The sequence below is a fragment of the Malaclemys terrapin genome, chromosome 19 (assembly GCF_027887155.1).
Source record: "Malaclemys terrapin pileata isolate rMalTer1 chromosome 19, rMalTer1.hap1, whole genome shotgun sequence".
Lineage (NCBI taxonomy): Eukaryota > Metazoa > Chordata > Testudines > Emydidae > Malaclemys > Malaclemys terrapin.
The window spans coordinates 19311804-19333737 of record NC_071523.1 but is presented as its reverse complement, the minus strand read 5'-3'; the positions used below and the strand labels follow the sequence as shown (position 1 = coordinate 19333737).

The 21934-nt window shown below is 48.0% G+C and overlaps 1 protein-coding gene across 1 annotated transcript in view; it reads right to left on the bottom strand.

Annotated features, from left to right (window-relative positions):
- Positions 1-21934, bottom strand: part of ARHGEF16 (Rho guanine nucleotide exchange factor 16) — a 44228-nt gene continuing 22294 nt past the window's right edge. Inside the window, exons 7-15 of the mRNA XM_054008954.1 lie at positions 15435-15587; positions 14529-14658; positions 13516-13590; positions 11258-11350; positions 10321-10478; positions 5214-5423; positions 4041-4114; positions 1581-1682; positions 1-849 (exon numbers count right to left, since the gene is read on the bottom strand). Of these exons, the coding sequence (XP_053864929.1) occupies positions 710-849; positions 1581-1682; positions 4041-4114; positions 5214-5423; positions 10321-10478; positions 11258-11350; positions 13516-13590; positions 14529-14658; positions 15435-15587 (1135 nt within the window). The 3' untranslated portion in view covers positions 1-709. The remainder of the gene's footprint in view (positions 850-1580; positions 1683-4040; positions 4115-5213; positions 5424-10320; positions 10479-11257; positions 11351-13515; positions 13591-14528; positions 14659-15434; positions 15588-21934) is intronic.

The window sequence follows — 21934 nt, the reverse complement described above, 5'->3', positions numbered from 1 at the left end:
TCAGTAACAAGAAAAAATATCCATTTTATAGATACACATTTATCAAAACCACACCTGGACGTGCTCCCCGCAATACGGCGGCTGCAAAGAAGCCCTGTAACTGAACTGCTGCGTGTTCAGCTAGGATCCCCGACAAGTGCTCGCCCCAGGACTAATAGCAATAGGTGATGGCAGAGAGAGAATAAAGGTGAATTGGAGACAGCAGCACACAAACTGAAATCTCTAACTAAAGCCCCAGCTCCACATGTGAATATTTCAGGGAAGTCTCTGGGTTGGATCTCAAAGCAAGAAGCCGTGGCTTTAAATTCCTTGCAGCAAATTCTAGTTGATATTGGAAAACCATCCAGCTGTGTATGAGGGACCAGGGCAGATCAGACGATGTGAAGTAGCTCCTAGGATTGCTGAAGTCTTTGGCGAGAAGATGACACATCCTGAGTGCATGCAAAGAGGTTACACAGTGCCTCTCTCTGCACAAAGCACTCAGGTCTGAGTAAAGTTCGTTCCTCTAGAAAGCATTTTCTCAAAAGGAAGGGAAATGGAGTTTGCTCCGAAGATCAGCTGCGTGGGAGACACACTGAGGGCATTGGCGGGTCCGGACCACAGACTTTCCTCTCCTCAATGGTCTATGGGTCCAGCCAGCTTGCAGGGCTGCACCTCGTGGCCTTAACTGGCTCACTCCAGAGAAAGAACGTCCCCCGGGGCCTGGGACTCACACGTCCGTCTCTATCCGCAGCCGCTCCATGCGGCGGACGTTGCTCTCCACAGCATTGCGGTTGGTGATGGGCTGAGCGCACGACTGGGGAAACCAGCCTCTCTCGCCGTCTCGCAGCCTCTCGCCCAAGTACCAGCCTAAGAGAGGGAGTGAAGCTTTCGGTCAGACGGGCAAAGAGAACACCTAGACAGTGAACACACACAGTCTGCTCCAACCCCACTGCTCCAGGACACCAGCCAGTCATGAACTGCCCAGGGCCTGGACGCGCGCTTCCAGGCTCCCAGCTCCCATAGCAGGGACCCTGGGGTTCCCCACACGTGGAGATGCCCTGGAGTTCTGGAGCCTGGACTCCCCGGCAGTCTGCCCAGCTGTCCAACAGAGCCCTGCCTGGGCGTCCACCACAGAGCATCCAACCCAAAATGAAACAGTTTCATCAGAAAGTTTCTGACCAGCTCTAGTCATGACTGCAAATGACAGTGTGCTATGGATTCACGTGGACGTCTGGCTGCTGCTCCAGACAGCTCCTATATAGTCCTGGCACATTCATTGGGTAACTCGGCAGCATCTGCCATCCCTGGCCCTCAAAGCACTTCCCACAACACCTCCACGGGGGAGCCATTCTCCCCGTGCGACCGACGTGGTGAAGGGAAGGTCAAATGGTGTTACGGTAGCATCAGGACCTGAGCCCAGGGAAACCTGCTCCAAAAAGTAGGAGGCACCTTTTCGGAGCACAGGTTAGGCTCCCATCTCCCCCTAGATCACACTCCCTTCCCAGCACTCAGGAGTCCTGGCTCCAAGTCCCCTGCTCTAACTTCCAGACCACTCTTCCCCCTTCTGCTCGTTACCTCAGTCTCGCCAAATCACTTACCATCCTCCTCACCAAGGACCAAGACGACATCCGCCTGCTGCAGGGAAATCTCATCCGTCTGTTTAGCCAAGTAGGCCCTGATTATCTCCACCTGTCTCAGCTCTAGTTGGGGAGAGAGAGAGAGAGAAAGGGGAGACTGAATGAAATGCAAAGCGCAGCGTGACTGGACAAAATGCCAGATGGACCCGACAGCCAAACACTCAGAGCGACAGTCACAGGCAGAAGGGAGAGGGCAGATCACAGACCGGACAGGCCCTACTGCATCACTGCAGGCTCCTAAGTGATGGGAGGCCCAAGACAGACGGCCTTTGCTCACGCAAGGAGAGCTGTAAAACGGTGCAGAGATGCAGGTGCCACCCGAGCGACTGGGATTATGGCCCATGGCAGATGTGCAAGTCCAGAGCAGATTTAGGTTCCAGGGATGGCCCCACAACCACTCAAGCTAAGCACTCAGGCGCCAACTTCAAGATGATGCTCACCCCACCCACATCTCTGCTCTTGTTCCTCCCACACACCCCTCCCTGTGGGCTCCCCAACCCGGTCTCCACTTCACAACCTCCCTTGCACTGTTCCCCAGCCCTTGGGGCAGCCTAACGCTCTGCTCCAATCCCTGAGTACACCCATGCCTGCTAGAAGTGCCTCCTACTCCGCTCTGCACCTGCACTCTCCGTCCAGAGCTGTGCCGTCTGGGCTCGGCTGCAAGCTCTCGGGGCAAGGTCCACGTCTGACTGCGAGCCAGGGGGTGATTCCCCTGCCCACCTATAGGCGCTAGCTCTCAGCGAGCTAGGGGAGGAGAAGTCAGCACTGCAGCCCCGGTGGCAGGAGAGGCACAGCTGAGCTGCACCGAGTACAAACCCAGAGGTTTCAGGAGAGTAAATACTCAGCATGGCTTAGCTAGCTCTGCCTTGACCGGTGGGACTCACACGAGCACGGGGAGAGCGGTGTGCATGCTGGTACGCAAGCAGGGGAAATCGCACCACCAGCTCCAAGCATGGATGTCGCCTAGAAGGTGCCACTGCACTATAGCTAAACAATTACAGAGAAAGGCCTAGTAATATCTGTGACGCTTACAGCGGATGTAGGGAGAACACTGGGGAGGAGCCCTGTGGAACTTGATGGTTTTGACCCCAAACCAGGCAAAAACGTGGCAAGTTTGGGTTTTAGGGTCATTTGATCACAAATCTCAAAGCAAAGCAACAGAGTGGGCAGGAGGTGGCACAAACCAAATCAGCTGAACAAAAATGTATCCATTTCCAGTGGCTCTAGTCCTACCCTTTGCTCTTACTGGCAAAGCTTTGGACACGACTTCTGTTCAATTTGAGCTGGTGGAGAGTTTGTTACCCAGGCTGTTCAGAGCTATGGGTCTTTGGGAAGGTGATTCGCAATGCTGCCAACTCTCACAATTTTATCACAAGTGTTGCAATATCTGGGGGGTGGCAGATGGGAAGGGGGATCTGAAAGCCCCAGCTCCTGGAGTCATGTGCTTAGCAGAGACTCTCAGTTTTCATTTAAAAAGTTATTAGCCCTTGGGGTTGTGGAGAAAAGCCTAAAAACAGGATCCGAGTTAACACTAAAAATTCAGAAACCAAGAAGTGGCGAACCCCCCACCCCGCCCCCAGCATTTATTTATTTTTTTAAAATCCCATGATCTTTACGACAGTCTCATGATTTGCTTGGGGCCCTGACATAACTTTTCAACACTTGGGGCTGGCAATGCTAGATTCATAACAATCAAATACATTAAATTGCCACCACCTGGATGACGAGCTCCACAGACCGTGCACAGAGCCGGTGGGGCTAAACGGAAGTTGGAGAAAGAAGCTTTATTTCTATTTGATCAGCTTTGAGCTGTTCATTTGGCAGATATCCCCCCTTCTTCCACTTCTGCAGAGCTTGGAATTAACGTGACATTTTTGTTCACTTCCTGGTGTCTTCCCAGACATGAACTGATTTTGGAGTCACGGGACCATGTGAGTTAGCTGCGGAGGCAGAGCCAGCAGAGGGAGCAAAAGTCTCTTTTTCTCTTACTCTATTGGGAAGAGCATTCCTCCTCCAACTAGAACCATTTCCTCTCCCTTATTTAGCATCCAGCCCCACCTTTATAAGGAGCTCACAAGCCAATGACAGAATCGTAAAGGGACAGATTTAGAGTTAACTGCGGCTACTGAGTAAAAGGTCTGATATCTTCATGGGAGGCAAATGCTAGTAGCAGAACATGCGAAAAGATTAGAATCGGTCTCCCAACAGGAGAATTAATTAGATCCTTTCATATTTAATACATGCACGTCCACAGCACAAGGGAATCCCTGGAGTCAAAATTGCCAACCCGACACTTTGACCTTTGGAAGGAGATCTTTACAGTCCTTAACTGCGTAGAATCGTACAATAATTAACAGACATCAGTGTGCAAGCTACAGACATGTTAAAAATAAACCTTAATGACTATCAATAAAGCTTTACCTCCTTTTCTAGCCATGTCATCTGTTTTGTTTTCTCTATGCATCAGAGCAGTGATCCAGCGAGCCCGGTCACTCCTGTCAAGAGTTAAAGACCTCATTATGTGCAGGTAACAAGCGTGGAAATACCTTACATTATAACCAAAGGGTTCTGCCAGGCTGTAAATAAGATAAAAATACTGGTCTCCTGCACATGGTAAATTCCAGCAACCCTCTGCCAAAAGAACCAAACATCTGAAAGACGCAACTTTAAACAAAATAATTTAATCTCTATGAAATGGGTCTGGACTTTCTTCTCTGCAGGCTGAAAACCAGAGGGAACGGAGAGATGCAGCTTTGAAGCAGAAGCAGTATAAAAGTTTGCTGAGTATCTAGATAAGGTGACCAGACAGCAAGTGTGAAAAATCGGGACGGGGGTGAGGGGTAATAGGCTTCTATATAAGAAAAAGCCTCAAATATCAGGACTGTCCCCCTATAAAATCAGGACATCTGGACAGCCTATATCTATAGGACTTTGTCACACATTACTGAAAAAAAATCAGGCGAGACAATAAAATGGTGGAGATGGCTGAAATATATACCCAGGATCAGAGGCAAAAGTTTGGGGATCCCCAAAAGAACTGTCACTTCTTGTGAAACAGGATCAAGTAGAACGGATGAAGGCTGATCTGGTCAAGCTAATGGGGCTTCCCAGAGAAAGCCATTTTGACCTCAGAACAGCAGGAAGTGAAAGAGAAAGACAAGCCTCCATAAGAGAGAACAGGATTTAACAGCAGCAAATGGAAAGTACTTATGGCCAGAGGGTAAAGGGAAAGGTAGGTAGATAAGGATAAAAGAGAAAGCAAAAAGGAGGAGGCAGCTGATGGTCTATAGATTCCAAAGGGCTGGGTGGGGTGGGGAGGGCAAGCAATGCTGAAGACCTTGGGAAAGGAGTGAGTGACTGCGTTCTCTGCAGAGCTCAGCAATTTGCAGAAGACAAATAGGGAAGAGTTAAGGCAAAACTGATTTCTGTGCTATGGGGGAGGAGTGGTTTTGGTGGCCTTTCTAATGTATTTATTCATGTGCTATAAAATCAGGCACCAGTGTAACACATACTAAAACACCCACCCATAATGTCAGAAAAAAAATTCACAGCCCCTCTGTATTTTTAGGAAGAAGCCCACAGAGCAACACTCACGGAGAGTCCGCCAACAGCACAACCGTCTCCTCCTTCCCCTCGCTGTTCCTCTTCATGATCACTCGAAACGAGTGGCTGCTACACGGGCTCCGGGTTCCGCCACTTGACCCTGGCTTCCCGGGGGGAGACGAGGGAGCCTCGGGGCTTTCAATTTTCTCCACCATTATCTGATCCAGCTTGGCATAGTCTGTAACCATGTAGCTCTCCTCACTAGAGGCAACAAAGCGCAGCGGGGTTAGAACCTCCCAGTGCTGGGCATGCTGCTCGCTTCCAGAGCCACGCTCACCAGGGACGGGAACGCGGTCTTGAAAGCAGCTTCCCCGAAGGTTTACCAGGGCCCAGCAAACGCCAGGATACACACAAAGCTTACTTGTTCCATCAGACCTTTTCTTAGCTCATCAACTCACCTGCCATCAAGGCCAAGTGGTTTGTGCAGCCGTTGGGCTCCCCTACAGACATCTGCTGGCACAGCAGGGGCTGATGAAGTGCGATACATGACCAACGGAGCTGTGCTGGCAGAAGCCTCAAGGGCAGAGGCCATTATGCCAGCAAAGCTGCACGGATACCAGTCCCCTATCCAACCTTGGCTACTGGCTGGGGTTGGACCTCAAAACATAAGAACGGCCACACTTGCTCAGACCAAAGTTCCATCGAGCCCAGTATCCTGTCTACCGACAGTGACCAGAGCCAGGTGCTTCAGAGAGAATGGACAGAACAGGGAAATCCGTGAATGATCCAACCCGTGTTGTCCGTTTCCAGTGTCTGGCAGGTGTTGCATTCCTGACCATCTTAGCTAATAGCCATTGATGGAACTGTCCTCCATGAACCTCTCTCATTCTTTTTTGAACCCTGTTATACTTTTGGCCTTCACAACATCCCCTGGCAATGCCTTCCACAGGTTGACTGCGCTTTGTGTGAAGAAATACTTCCTTTTGTTTGTTTTAAACCTGCTGCCTGTTCATTTCATTGGGTGATCCCTGGTTCTTGTGTTATGTGAAGGGGTAAATAACAACACTTCCTTATCCACCTTATCCACACCATTCATGATATCACAGACCTCTATCTTATCCCCCTTAGTCATCTCTTTTCCAAGCTGAACAGTTCCCCCCCCCTTTTTTTTAAACCTCTCCTCACATGGAAGCTGTTCCATACCCCTAATCATTTTTGTTGCCCTTTTCTGTACCTTTTCCAGTTCTAATACATCTGTTTTGAGACAGGGTGACGAGAACTGCATGCAGTATTCAAGGTGTGGGAGTACAATGGATTTATACAGTGGCAATATGATATATTTGCAAAAAGAAGAACAGGAGTACTTGTGGCACCTTAGAGACTAACAAATTTATTAGAGCATAAGCTTTCGTGGACTACAGCCCACTTCTTCGGATGCATATAGAATGGAACATATAATGAGGAGATATATATACACACATACAGAGAGCATAAACAGGTGGAGTTGTCTTACTAACTCTGAGAGGCCAATTAATTAAGAGAAAAAAAAAAAAAAAAAAAAAAAAAAACTTTTGAAGTGATAATCAAGCTAGCAGAGTACAGACAGTGTGATAAGAAGTGTGAGAGTACTTACAAGGGGAGATAGTCAACGTTTGTAATGGCTCAGCCATTCCCAGTCCTTATTCAAACCGGAGTTAATTGTGTCTAGTTTGCATATCAATTCTAGCTCTGCAGTCTCTCTTTGGAGTCTGTTTTTGAAGTTTTTCTGTTGTAATATAGCCACCCGCAGGTCTGTCACTGAATGACCAGACAGGTTAAAGTGTTCTCCCACTGGTTTTTGAGTATTTTGATTCCTGATGTCAGATTTGTGTCCATTAATTCTTTTGCGTAGAGACTGTCCGGTTTGGCCAATGTACATGGCAGAGGGGCATTGCTGGCACATGATGGCATAGATCACATTGGTAGATGTGCAGGTGAACGAGCCCCTGATGGTATGGCTGATGTGATTAGGTCCTATGATGATGTCACTTGAATACTCTGCTAGCTTGATTATCACTTCAAAAGTTTTTTTTTTTTTTTTTTTTTTTTTTTTTTTTCTCTTAATTAATTGGCCTCTCAGAGTTAGTAAGACAACTCCACCTGTTTATGCTCTCTGTATGTGTGTATATATATCTCCTCATTATATGTTCCATTCTATATGCATCCGAAGAAGTGGGCTGTAGTCCACGAAAGCTTATGCTCTAATAAATTTGTTAGTCTCTAAGGTGCCACAAGTACTCCTGTTCTTCTTTTTGCGGATACAGACTAACACGGCTGTTACTCTGAAACATGATATATTTGATCTCTCTCTCCCTTTCCTAAAGTTTCCTAACATTGTTTTGGCTTTTTTTGACTGGCGCTGCATACTGAGCGGATGTTTCCAGAGAACTAGCCCTACGTGTTGAGAGGCAGCATAATCCAGGGCACAGGGCACTAACCTGCTGGATGACCTGGGCAAACTTATTTCTCGCTCTGCCTTGTTTAGGCTGTAATCTCTTTGGTGCAGCGGCTGTCTGTTACTAGGTCTGTACAGCTCCAGTCTGGAACAGGCCCTTGACACGCTACAGTAACACAGACTATCACAATCCACCATGTCCTAGAGCCAATAGCAGAGTGCTTGAGACAGGGGCTGGTTTGATTTTAGCTATTGGCAACCCAGAGTTCAGTAGCCAACTGAACATTTAATCATGATCTCTTTCTGGGATGGTGAATTTCTCGAGCCACCAGGGAACTGCTGTAGCATTCGAGTGCATATGGTCCATAATGAGCTGAAAGAGCCATGGAGATGGGCAGAATTGCAGAGAGATCCCCACCCAGAGAGAGTTCGCATTTCATCTCCTCAGCATGTGCACGTTAGTAATTACTTGGGAGCAGCAGTTCACTTTAACTCCTCTAGCGACAGACTGTGGTGTGTTATTTCCATATAAACCCAATCCTCACCTTTCCACAGCAGACAGCAGCAACAGGATTCCAAATGGAAACAGACAATTCCCAAAAGGGACCCCAAAACACTTTAAAGGCCAGCAAACAGGAGAGACAGAAACATCCAGGGATAGCTCAGTGGGTTGAGCATTGTCCTGCTAAACCCAGGGTTGTGAGTTCAATCCTTGAGGGGGCCATTTAGGGATCTGGGGCAAAAATCTGTCTGGGGATTAGTCCTGCTTTGAGCAGGGGGTTGGACTAGATGACCTCCTGAGGTCCCTTCCAACCCTGATATTCTATGATGCAGAGAATTTAATCAGATCTCTGTGCCAATTGGGGGAGTGAGAGGAAACCAAGGAGTCAAATCATAGAAAACTGTTTAAGAAGCAACGTTGCAGGGCTGGTATTCCTCTTTATGTGGTGCCAGCCTGGCACAAATGGCACCTGAACCAACCAGAGGAAAGGTGCTTACGTTTGGTGAATTGAGCTTTGTGAAGTGACATAGATAGCTAGATAAACATACAGCCTTGCAGAGGGCTCTCTTGGAAGTGCCATTTTTTGGTCAGGCAAACCAAATATTCAATTCCTCCCCCCCCATCTTATTTTAGACTGTAACGTCTTTGGGGAAAGGACTATCTTGTTCTTGTGCCTGTAAAGTGCCTAGCAGAATGGGGTCCTGATCCATGACCAGGGCTTCTAGGTACTGCGGTATTATAAATATCACATGAGACCAAGTCAATGGTGTGCCCAGGCGGGTAAGTTTTCATACTAGCTTTGCCGGGCTGTGATTTGGTGGTTTCTACTTTAAATTCCGAAGGCTGGCTATTGTCTTCCTCCTCCTTTCTCACTCTTGACATTGTATGCACTGCTCAAATCTTGGGGGAGAAGGGTTTTTTTTAAGTAAGATCAACACAGCCCCTCCTCAACCTGGCCCCTGAGAAAAAGCAGTGGATGCCAGCTCCATCAGGCTGGTTTCACTGCCCATTGTTAGTGCTCCCGAATAGCTGGAGGCAATAGGTTCCAGCAAAAGGTCCATCACAATGGGGTTAATTTGTGTACCTAAATTGCTCCTCTTTGATGACTTGTAAGCAAAGGATTTGGTCAAAGATCAAAAGTTTTAAACATTCTGTTAACAGGAGAGCTTCATAGCTGCAGGCTAAGGAGTGTCTTGGACAAAGGCTATGGTGCCGCCTCCTCCTCCTCTTTGGTTAACTCACTAAAAAAGGACAGAGATGACTTCTTTTCTGTACTGTGTGCATTTCTTGCCCTTTTTTGCCTCTAACACTGATCAGAGGGGCTCAAATGACAGCATTGGAGGGTAGAGCCACTTCTTACCCAGCTGGACAGGAACAAGTTTCTACCCACCTCACCCCCAACCAGTAACCTACTGAGAGAATCACTTTTTTTTGGTTCAGGGGCTGAACTGAAAAATCCAGAAAAAAAATATTCAGTTGCATTAGACCCGAAATGATTTTTTTTTGTTTATTTGCTTTGTCTCAGGTCAAACTAAACATTTTGTTTAATCTGAAATGATTTTTCCCCCTCCCCAGTTTTTTGTTTTGGGTCATCTTCAGATGCTTTTCCACTTGTGTTTTTTAAATTAGCTGAATTTCAAAACACAATGCTGTTTTGAAGTGAAACATTAAAGTATTTCGAGCTGGCTGAAATGAAACATTTAGACTTGCCTAAAAAAATCTGCCCAGCTCTATTCGCAATGGGCCCCGACCCTGGAGGAAACATCTCAGCATGAGGGGGAAGTGACCTGTTCAGTCCCTGGCTTAACAACAACAGCACATAGGAAGTGCCAACTGGGAGGGGTTTGTTTTGTTTCAGTTTTTTGAAATAAGGACACCCGTTGTGTAGGAGCTGGAGCAAGGGCACCAACTTGCTTAACTACACAGGCATCAAATCACAGTCAGACGGCCAACTGCACTCACTATGGAATGGATTCAAACTGCTGACAGGTGTGAATGCTCCACATCTCGCTGCCATTCTTCTGAACCACCTAGTCCACTAGGGTTCTAGCTTTGTAAATACACAGAGCCATTCATTAGACAGTAACTTACCTCTAGGTAATGCACCCTCAGTGCTACTGACTGCTGCAGGTGAGGCAATTGCAAAGGTCAATGTCAAACCATCTGAAAAAGTCTCTTCCTATGAATTCAACAAGAAACAGACCATAAATATCCTCCCTTACCTTTTCTTCTTGGTTACGATCAGGACGTCATTAAACAGAAAAAGGTAGCAGTTAGTCCGGCCAAAGCCTTTGCGGAAGATACTAGCGTCTTCTGAATGGGACAGGGAGAGCTCCCCTCTTTTCAGCAGCCAGCGGGAAGCTGAAATCAGTGGGAAAGGCTGCAACAGAACAAGAAATTTAGTTGATTTTGGGAACTAATAGCAACAGTAAAAGAAAAGTGACGTGATCACCAAAGGTCCTCTATCGCATTGTCAATGGAGAACTACACAGCCATTCTAAGGCCAGATGTTGAGCGCCACGATTTAGGGGAGGTGCAGAGAGCTGGGCTCTTTGGAAAAACTGGACTTAACTTGGGCACTGAGCAATTCTGAAAATCTGGCCCCTAGTTAGCTAGTATTGAAGGAGTTTCCTGGTAGAACAAGAGACCATGTAGAGTGACAACAGTAACTCTTCCTTTCTCTTCTCCTCCCACCAGGAAGATTGGCCTCAAAAGAAATGCTTTTAAATGCACAGCAGTTCTTAAAGGAATTAGTCCCACTCTTCTGTTCTGATCTCCTGACTGGCAGTGTGTACGGAGTGCCACCAGGTTGACAGTGCTCTTGGCAAAAAGCACAGAAATCCAATATTGGGCGTTAACACTTTGCATCTTCCATTTTAAACGGTGGTACAAAAGACAGCTGGATAAACAGCTTTTGAGGGAGACGGTTCACTCTAATCAACCAAAGTTCTTGTTTTAAACGACAGCAACAATTTAACTCTTAAGAGACAGACCAATTTTCAATAGGAGTTAGGTGCCCAACTCACTCAGGTATTTTAGTAAATCTCGCTAGGTGCCTAAATAACTTTGCCAATCTGGCAAGTATTGAAACAGCTGCCATCACTGCAAAGCATAAGAAGAGAAGTCCAGGGCACATTTCCAAGTCAGAGGACTCCTCACCTTGATCTTTCCAAACTCCAGCTGTTTCTGAAGCGTGTACATCTGCTCGGTCCTCTCCATCGTGTGGGCTCCCTCATTGCATTTCTTAACCAGCTAGAAGCAGAAAGACAGAGAACATGAGCTGAGCATCAGGATAATTCTTTCTACACAGTGGATGCAACTGTTCCTGGGAAGCCTCGGACTTTGTGGACATCCTGGAGTTCTTCAGTGCCACTAAACTGAAGCATGAAGTGAGGAGGGAGGGTTGGAGATAGGCACCAGAGATTTAAAAGTTTGGAAGAGGAATTCATTTGCCCCTTTTTAAGGCACCTTCTTTTCCACTGGAGCCATGACAGGCTTGCAGTGCTGGGCCATTTTTGCCTACTCTCGCCAAGATTTTCCAGCCTTTTCTTCCTCTTTGTCTGGAAAGCAAAATAAAGACAATTCCCTCCCCCTGCCCTCAACATGCAGGTACTGGCAACACTGCCTAGGACTCAACTAATTTAAGGGTGACAACAGGCATTGGCCACCCTTCCTGCCCCTCTCTTCACGGTGCAAACATGCCTGATCAACAGGGATCCTAGAAATCCATTTGCCATGGAAAAACGTGGATTTTACGATTTTAAAAAGAATTTTTAGTTTTTGCATTTTGTGAAAAAATAAAAACATATTAACTAAAGTGTACTGAGAGAATCAGTGTCACTTATTCAATGCACGTAACCTCCCCCTCTTGTGATTGATTTCCGAATGCGCTTTAAATTTACATAGCTACACATACTCCAATAAACTGCTTCCGACCTATAGAGGTTCCTCAATGGTGAATAGGGGTTCGTGTTTTAATGCACCTCCAATTTCATTTCAGCCTCCAGACGTGAGTATTTAAAGTTATGAAAAGATGCCCAAAACTTTAAAAATCACCCCTGACGACTGTGTCACTGAGTTTGGTAAGGACAAATTTCACGTTGATGGTAATGTGCCGTTCTGTACTGCATGCAGCCAGGCCGTAGATTACATTCAAAGGCAGACAATTGGAGAACACATGGAAAGTGCTAAACGTAAACTGAATGAAAAACAAAAACCAGAGGCTGAAACAGCAGGGCCATCGACAACTGTAAAGAAACGCTGCACTGCGACTGGATCATTCTATTCGTTTTAGTATAATGACTAATGGCACTGGTAGGCTTAGAATTTGCTTAAAAATTGTAAATATATCAAATAAAACATTGTGCTCCACTAATACCTATAGATATTGTGGCTAGGGAAACTAAAGTTCAGGGTTTCATTTTAACTGCAGGAAAACAGATTTTTATTTTAATTGGAGAATTTTGGTCATATCACGGCAAACTAGGATCCCCGATAATCAGCTGGCCTCTCATCTTTGTCCTGGACAGCTAGCAGCTACAGGTGCTTGACTGATCACTCCTCTGCTCCCAAGCCTACAGCCCATATGATTCAGCAACACTAGGAGGCTTTCAATGGAGTCAAACTCTCCACTGCATGCGCTTTCCCTCTCCACTCACTATTCCCTCCTCTCCTCGGCCCCACTGCCATCGGACTTCAGGATATCTTAGAGCATCCTTGTAAGTCCCTCCACAGCCACCAGATCCTTCTTAATCCGAGACCATCAGCTGTTCAGGAGCAAGGCAGTCTGCTGTGCCCCCTTCTTGTCTCAGAGCACTTCAGCGCTGTGTCCATCTCCCTTCAAAGCCATCCCGGGATACAGTGTGTGGAAGGTCCCGCTTCAGTAGCTCTCGGAGGGCGACTGCTTTATAGACCATAGGGAATGTGATACGAGTTGTTAATTACAGCAGAGAGCATGCCCTCTCGATAGTATGTAACTTCAGACTATAGTGCTAGGGGCATCTCTTCCACTGGCAGCTACCCTTCAGTGCGTTTAAATCATGCACGTGCGTCCCCCCCATCCCAATCACTGGCTCAGAGAGGCCAGAATACAGTGGGCAGAAGAGGCTACTGTAATACTAATGCCAGGAATGATCACAATTCTGTGTTGGGGCAGGGGGGGAGGGGGAGGGAGGTGGCTAATTCTTTGATTTATAGTGTTGAAGTACTGCCAGAGGGGATCAGATGCCTCCTGATGTGTAGAACAACAAAAGGGTAAAGACTCGTGGCTGACTTGTGAAGCCCTCGCAGCCCCAGGAATCAGGTCTCCTGTGTATCACGTAGGCGCCACGGGTCATCTTGCAGCGAGACAAAGCACCTGCAGTTTACTATTGGACAATACATACAGCTTCTTCCTTCCAAAGCAGGGGATGCCTCACCTTGCTGATGGCTTTCAGGGCTTGGGTGGCAGCTTCATAGGCTGTGCTGTACACGTTGGTTTTCTGACAAACCGTCTAGAAGTCGAAGAGAACATTAGAGGAGCCTTCCAAAACAAAGGTCAATTTAAACTGCTTTGCTCTCTCCCCCACGCAGGTTCTAGGATGCAGTACACCCCGGGTCCTCTCCCAGCTGGGAGCTCATAACTAGCGCATGTAAGTGAGGGAGGGCAGGATGCATGCAACACTGAGGGAATTATAAACAAAGCCAGGAGAAGCAACCATTGTGCTACTTGGAGGCATCTTCTCCACTTGGCCTCTATTGGTGTTTCTTGTAGCTGCTACATGGGGGCCATAAAGAAAACAAGGATATTAACAGGTTCTCGTCCCTTTGCAGAAACCAACTGTTTTGAGCAAAGTAAAACTGGCTCTTCCCCACCTCCCCCACCCACCCCGTTTGAGGGTTGCTGGATTCCGGGATTGCACAGATGGGGTCAATCTTCCAAAGACTGCTCTCTCCAGAACTTCACTGCTAGCCCAACCCGGGGAGCTCCTGCCTTTCCCCACTGCATGGCCTAGATGCCCCTGTGCTTTTGGGGGCATTAAACAGTCTCAGTTTTGCAGACCATTTCCTGCCCAAGGCCTTTGCACCTCCTCCCTCGGGGGCAGGGCAGCAGCATTAGACTGTGAAAAAAGTAATGCAGGCACCAGGACAGAGCTGCAGGGATGAGAGACATCAAAAGCCACACAGGGTCCTTCCACAGCAGACAGTGCATTGAAGGAAGTAGGAAATAGGACCAATCAGCATTCTGGGCTGGAGTTCAAGCTCTGGAGAAAGATTCAGGTCAGTTTCCGAACCGAACCTCCCTTGCACAGATGTAACGCCAGCCAAAGACCGCCAGGAGGCGGGTCTCAAGTTCTCTGCAGGGCTACATTCAGGGCAGGGCGTGCTGGGTTCAATGCACTCGGCCCCTTTGAAAGGTGCCAGGGAATTCCACTTGCTGGCTCTTACTTACGTCCATAAGCAGGGGGAGGCGTGTTACTCTTTGCATGGGGAGGATGAGGAAGGAGCACATGGGCAGGCCACCACACTCTGGCTTCCTCTCAATGTGTTTCAAGGCCTCTTTAAACATAGCATTCGTGTTTCTAAAATGGGACAAAGGATCCTCCATTAGGCTTGGGCATTCCAGACCCTTCATGCGCTAGAGAAGCTACCGGCCCAGGCGTGATGTGGGCTCTCCAGGGTTTCTAACAGTTGGTTACAGCACCCAGGGAAACATTAGCAACTGGGACACAAGCTTGGTTCAGAGAATGCCTGGATTAATCCCCTCGGAGCTTAAGGCAAGGCACCGGAGACACCCAGTCCTCCCCACAGGTGATTACATCAGTACTGACATCACAACGGATGACGTGACCTTGGCACGAGCCGGAGAAAGCATGACTGTTTGGAAAACACAGACCGCCCAGCGAGAGGTCCTCGCTTCCAGGCTTTGGTCAGAGCCTCTCCACATCCGCGAGTCTCCAGATCCACCCCGAGAACACTTCCCTCAGGATGTCGATAATTTGTGAGCGGCGAGGACATTCTCAGACTCCCTCTCTTCCCCCCTCGTTACACCACCTCTGCCCACACAAAACAATCATGCTATTGCTAACCGAAGGTAGGTCCCACAGTCGCTGTCCCAACTAGCAGAGCATCGTCCCCACAGCTAGCATTGAACAGCGAGCACACTGCAGGCTGGGGAGAGAGATGGCTCCCTTGACAAAGGAGACATCTGAGCTACAGGAGAATTAGCTTGTGAGACTCACAGGCGGGTGTGCAAAAACCCCGGTAAGTCGCCATCCGTAGCTCAGCCGGGGCTGCCTGGATGGATTACTACTGGCTAGTTACAGACCCCAAAGCCCTGCCTTGCCGCAACACTCACAGCAGCTTCTGTAGCGTCCTTTGCTGGTAGACTTCGTTGGAGCAGTAGACAACGTAAGGGTTGAAGCGGTTCGACACGTGATTCTCCAGAATGTCGCTGATGTCGGGGATCAGTATATTTTCCTGGTGCCGCTTCTCCAAGTCCTCAAAAAAACTGACAAGAACAAACACACAAACAGGTGATCGGTGGGGTCACAGGAAGCAGACTAAGTGTGTTTGTGTACAGGGATACTCTTATAGAATATCAGGGTCGGAAGGGACCTCAGGAGGTCATCTAGTCCACCCCCTGCTCAAAGCAGTACCAATCCCCAGACAGATTTTTGCCCCAGGTCCCTAAATGGCCCCCTCAAGGATTGAACTCACAACCCTGAGTTTAGCAGGCCAATGCTCAAACCACTGAGCTATCCCTCCCCAACCAAGAGAGACAGAATGAGCCAAGATCCCTAGTGCCCTTCTGCTGGCTTGCCACTTCTTTTGTCTCATAGATTCATAGATTCTAGGACTGGAAGGGACCTCGAGAGGTCATCGAGTCCAGTCCCCTGCCCAAATACTGCCCAAATACTGCCTAGACCATCCCTAATAGACATTTATCTAACCTACTCTTAAATATCTCCAGAGACGGAGATTCCACAACCTCCCTAGGCAATTTGTTCCAGTGTTTAACCACCCTGACAGTTAGGAACTTTTTCCTAATGTCCAATCTAGACCTCCCTTGCTGCAGTTTAAACCCATTGTTTCTGGTTCTATCCTTAGAGGCTAAGGTGAACAAGTTCTCTCCCTCCTCCTCATGACACCCTTTTATATACCTGAAAACTGCTATCATGTCCCCTCTCAGTCTTCTCTTTTCCAAACTAAACAAACCCAATTCTTTCAGCCTTCCTTCATAGGTCATGTTCTCAAGACCTTTAATCATTCTTGTTGCTCTTCTTTGGACCCTTTCCAGTTTCTCCACATCTTTTTTAAAATGCGGCGCCCAGAACTGGACACAATACTCCAGCTGAGGCCTAACCAGAGCAGAGTAGAGCGGAAGAATGACTTCTCGTGTCTTGCTCACAACACACCTGTTAATGCATCCCAGAATCATGTTTGCTTTTTTTGCAACAGCATCACACTGTTGACTCATATTTAGCTTGTGGTCCACTATAACCCCTAGATCCCTTTCTGCCGTACTCCTTCCTAGACAGTCTTTTCCCATTCTGTATGTGTGAAATTGATTTTTCCTTCCTAAGTGGAGCACTTTGCATTTGTCTTTGTTAAACTTCATCCTGTTTAACTCAGACCATTTCTCCAATTTGTCCAGATCATTTTGAATTATGACCCTGTCCTCCAAAGTAGTTGCAATCCCTCCCAGTTTGGTATCATCCGCAAACTTAATAAGCGTACTTTCTATGCCAATATCTAAGTCGTTGATGAAGATATTGAACAGAGCCAGTCCCAAAACAGACCCCTGCGGTACCCCACTCGTTACGCCTTTCCAGCAGGATTGGGAACCATTAATAACAACTCTCTGAGTACGATTATCCAGCCAGTTATGCACCCACCTTATAGTAGCCCCATCTAATTTGTATTTGCCTAGTTTATCGATAAGAATATCATGCGAGACCGTATCAAATGCCTTACTAAAGTCTAGGTATACCACATCCACCGCTTCACCCTTATCCACAAGGCTCGTTATCCTATCAAAGAAAGCTATCAGATTGGTTTGACATGATTTGTTCTTCACAAATCCATGCTGGCTATTCCCTATCACCTTACCACCTTCCAAGTGTTGGCAGACGATTTCCTTAATTACTTGCTCCATTATCTTCCCTGGCACAGAAGTTAAACTAACTGGTCTGTAGTTACCTGGGTTGTTTTTATTTCCCTTTTTATAGATGGGCACTATATTTGCCCTTTTCCAGTCTTCTGGAATCTCTCCCGTCTCCCATGACTTTCCAAAGATAATAGCTAGAGGCTCAGATACCTCCTCTATTAGCTCCTTGAGTATTCTAGGATGCATTTCATCAGGCCCGGGTGACTTGCAGGCATCTAACTTTTCTAAGTGATGTTTAACTTGTTCTTTTTTTATTTTATCCGCTAAACCTACCCCCTTCCCATTAGCATTCACTATGTTAGGCATTCCTTCAGACTTCTCGGTGAAGACCGAAACAAAGAAGTCATTAAGCATCTCTGCCATTTCCAAGTTTCCTGTTACTGTTTCTCCCTCTTCACTAAGCAGTGGGCCTACCCTGTCTTTGGTCTTCCTCTTGCTTCTAATGTATTGATAAAAAGTCTTCTTGTTTCCTTTTATTCCCGTAGCTAGTTTGAGCTCATTTTGTGCCTTTGCCTTTCTAATCTTGCCCCTGCATTCCTGTGTTGTTTGCCTATATTCATCCTTTGTAATCTGTCCTAGTTTCCATTTTTTATATGACTCCTTTTTATTTTTTAGATCGTGCAAGATCTCGTGGTTAAGCTAAGGTGGTCTTTTGCCACATTTTCTATCTTTCCTAACCAGCGGAATAGCTTGCTTTTGGGCCCTTAATAGTGTCATAGTCTCATAGGACTTCTTACTCATCCCTGGATTCATCTCTCCTCTCCCCAGACCAATGGCTTTCCAGTAAATGGACCTCACTCCCTTATTCAATGTCTTGTGGTCTAGAGACTTTTCCTATCAGTGTTATCAGCTCTTCCCCTAGTGCACCTCCTCCTCAAAGCTCAGCTCAGGAAGAAAAAACTAACTAGGCTACAGTATCTGGTCCAAAAGCCAAGGCCACTTCTGATTAAGTGGGTGATTCACAAACACCTGGTAGAACAGGAGGAGCTGGACCCACATGGCTGTGACTACCCTGCATGAGGCTGCAGAGACTAGCAAGGGCTTGTCTACATGAAGAACCTGCCCAAAATAGCTATTGTAGAATAGCTCTCCGTGTGGACGCTTTGCTCCAGAACAGAAGTCACTTTTTTTTTTTTTTTAACTAGAGTTAGTGTGCTTCCAAAGCAGAGTAACTACCCTGGAATAAAGTGACTTCTATTCTGGAACAGAGGGTCCACACAGGGAGCTATTCCAGCATTGCTATTCTGGAATCATTTATCCCATCACAGCTATTCCGGTCAGTTACCCTGTGCAGACAAGCCCAAATTCTACCAAGGCAGAGCCAAGTCTGCTCCCCCCAAACACCTATGTTCCCACCTGCTGACTAGCAAACTCAGCCAACAGGCAACTCGTGGTAGTGGGTGTCGCTGGGAGAGTCTCCAGGCCGTTAGATTCTCAGCAAGCTGCCAAAGTGTCCTGGGGAGAGGGGGGCTGGCAAGTTTGGGCAGACCAAGCTATAAACATCCAGAGAGGGCTATGACTCTTCTCTCATGCCATCAGACACACACCTGGTCTCAAGCATCACGCCCCAGCCAGCCTACAGTACCAGAACTGATTTCTTCATCTATTTGTGTCAAATTTTAAGGCAGATCCACTACCATGACAGCCTGAAAGCTCCGCTTAAGACATGGGAGGAAAGCTACTAGGGAACCAAGATTGACTCTTTCCTTAGAAGGGACTTTAAAAAACGAAAACCACCCACTCCCAGCAGAGCTGTTAGAAGCTGCCTGCAGGGAGCCATGCATGTGGTGAGGCCAGCAGGACAGTGTAACTCTAAAGCGCCGTTCTATGTTTCAGCCCCAGGGAGGCGCAGCTCCTGGGCGTCAAGCCCACAAAGTCTCCGCGCAGAACGAGCACGTGTCACACGGGGATGTGCGTGCAATCACAGAGGATTTTATACAGGCTTAAAGGAAACAGCAGAATGCTGGGGAGGAGTGTGCAGCATGCTAAGCCGCAATTCTCCTTTTCCCTGCTGAACTACTGTCCCTGGAGTCTGCCTCTCCTACACACACCTCACCCTGCCACAGGGCGCAGAGAAGGGAAGCTTCCCCAAGTGGGAATCCAGAACTCCTGGCCCAGGAGAGAAGGGAAATCTCAGAGGCCCCGAAGCACAGAGCCAGCTCAGCACAGCCACGTGGCCTGCCAGGCACCATCAGACATCACAGCCAGTAGCATGTGAACAGGGAGAGGTGATGAGAGGCTTAAGCTTCAGCATCTGAACTTTCCTCCCAGGAATAGTTCATGGTCCTAAATATCAGACCTCACCTCACAAGAGACATTCCCTAGACACGCTCAGAGAGAGAGAGAGACAGACAGACAGTACAGGAACACATACCTGCGGTTCAACACAGAGACAGGCTCGCAGCCCCAGTGTCTGGAATTGAATCTGAAGCTCCCCCAGGTTCAGGCCTGGGGTTTGGGTTCGAGCCTCAGATGAGTTACACACTTAGAAAGGAATGAGCCATCACCCCCGATGCTAATGGAACATAACTGGGATTCAATGCCTCACGAGGGCCATTCTTGCTCACATGATCACCAGGTTCGGGTCTGACACTTGGCCACCCAGGACGGGAAGGCCCTGGCAGGTCTCAGTCTATCCTGCTGTGCATGCACGCATGTGTTAATTCAGATCTCCAGAGACCCAGGAGCTCCTTATAATGAGCTCTCACTCCAGGGCTCATAGCAGAGAGGGGAGCTTTGCAACAGGTCAGAAAAGAAAGAGCCCCAAGCCAAGAGCACCTGGGCCATGCATCACATTAGTCAGTCAGTCAGCACTGACCTCGGGGGAGGAGAGAGCGCCAACAAAAAGCTTCCATACGCACACAGAGGGCTCTTGGAAAAAAGCTAGGTTCTAACTGACAGAATGATGGATTTCCCTCTGCCCTGGGCGACCCAGCTCGGAGCAGTACGGTCTGCTCTGAGCTTTGCAAATGCCTAGAATTGCTGTGCAGCTGGAGGCAGATTCACTACTCCAGGAGAATGAGGGCTCTATTCTCTCAGCACTGCAAGCTAGGAGCCAGGCGAGATAGTGCAGTATACGAGAGACGAGAAATCCCTCCTACACCATATGTATTAAGGGAAGGGACCTCCCTGAAAGCCCTCTGGGAGGGCGGCATAGATTAGCCCATCTACCCACCGGAGAATTCTGTTTAGCTTTTATTACTTTGTTTTAACTGGTTATTGCTCAGGAAGGTGAAGCAACAATTTTTTAATCAATCATAGCAATATTGTTTATGATACACGTCCTCTCCCCTCCCAAGGGCCAAACGAATCAGCCCAATGCTACACCCCCCCACCTCTCCTTTCACTGAAGGGGACCCCAAGGCACACAGGGGTTAAGTGAGCAAACCAGTGGCAAAGTTGGGATTAGTACTCCGGAATACCTGGTTCTCAGTCCTGGGCTTATCCTTCCCCCAACAGATTCTTCATGTCAGCTGTTTTAAGAGTAATTTTATTGCTCCCTCCCTGCCAAAACTCTCTCCACCCTCTGCAGGCCAGTCCGGCCCTGCTCTCACACGAAGCAAGCAGTAAGTCAGACATCCACAGAGCACCCATCTGCTACAGGCCGCGAGCCCCTGGAACGCCCCCAACACAAGCTCCCAGGCCTTGACGAGTCTTTGGCCTGTGCTTTCCTTTGTTCATTTTTCCACACAGCCCAGCTCACCAACAGCCAACAAGCTTTCGGTTCAGCGCAAGGCCAGCAAGGTTCATCCCCTCCTCGAGAGCAGAGGCCACGCCTGCATTGGTGCGTTAGAGATGTAGCCGTTTTGCTTTCAGCAGCCTCTTTACAAGCTGAGGCAGAACAAGCAGTGGCTGGTCGGGAAGGCTCCCAGGCAGCCTCTGCTCTACCAGCTAATGTCATGTCTGAACTCGACCAGGGCTTTGCCAGGAGATTCCCCTGCGCCTGCGTCGCTGGGCCAGAGCGACGAAGGGAGAAGACACCCCATACAACAAGGCTCTTCTAGGGCACAAGGATGAGAATTTGAAACCAGTCGAGGGAGCCCAGTGGCGTCTACGCTGCTTTGAGTGCGGCTTTATCAGCAGGACTTTCTTACCCACGCACGCGAACTTCGCCAGACAACCCAGCCCTGCAGAGCAGCAGCACCAAGAGGCCTTAGACTGCCTAGTTTGAGGAAGGGACTGTGCGCTCCTCCCTGTCTGCACAGAGAATACAATACTGTAGACAGTAGCCACATGAACATGCCCACGGTGCTAGCGCCCAGGTATGCCAGTCAGCACCATGGCACAGGGGCTTAGCAGAGGGGAAGGGGAGGCAGGAGGGTAAATGGTACGTTTGCTAACAACATATGACAGGTTTCAGGGTAGCAGCCGTGTTAGTCTGTATCTGCAAAAAGAACAGGAGTCCTTGTGGCACCTTAGAGACTAACACATTTATTAGAGCATAAGCTTTCGTGGGCTAAAACCCACTTCTTCGGATGCATATAGAGTGGAACATATATTGAGGAGATATATATACACATATACAGAGAGCATGAACAGGTGGGAGTTGTCTTACCAACTCTGAGAGGCCAATAGTAATAGAGGACACACCGCAAGAGACTGGTCCTGCTCCCAGGAAACAGGGTCAGGAGCACAAGCAGCAGCTGGGCTCTCAGTTCTTCATAAACATACTAGAGTGCCACGGAGGG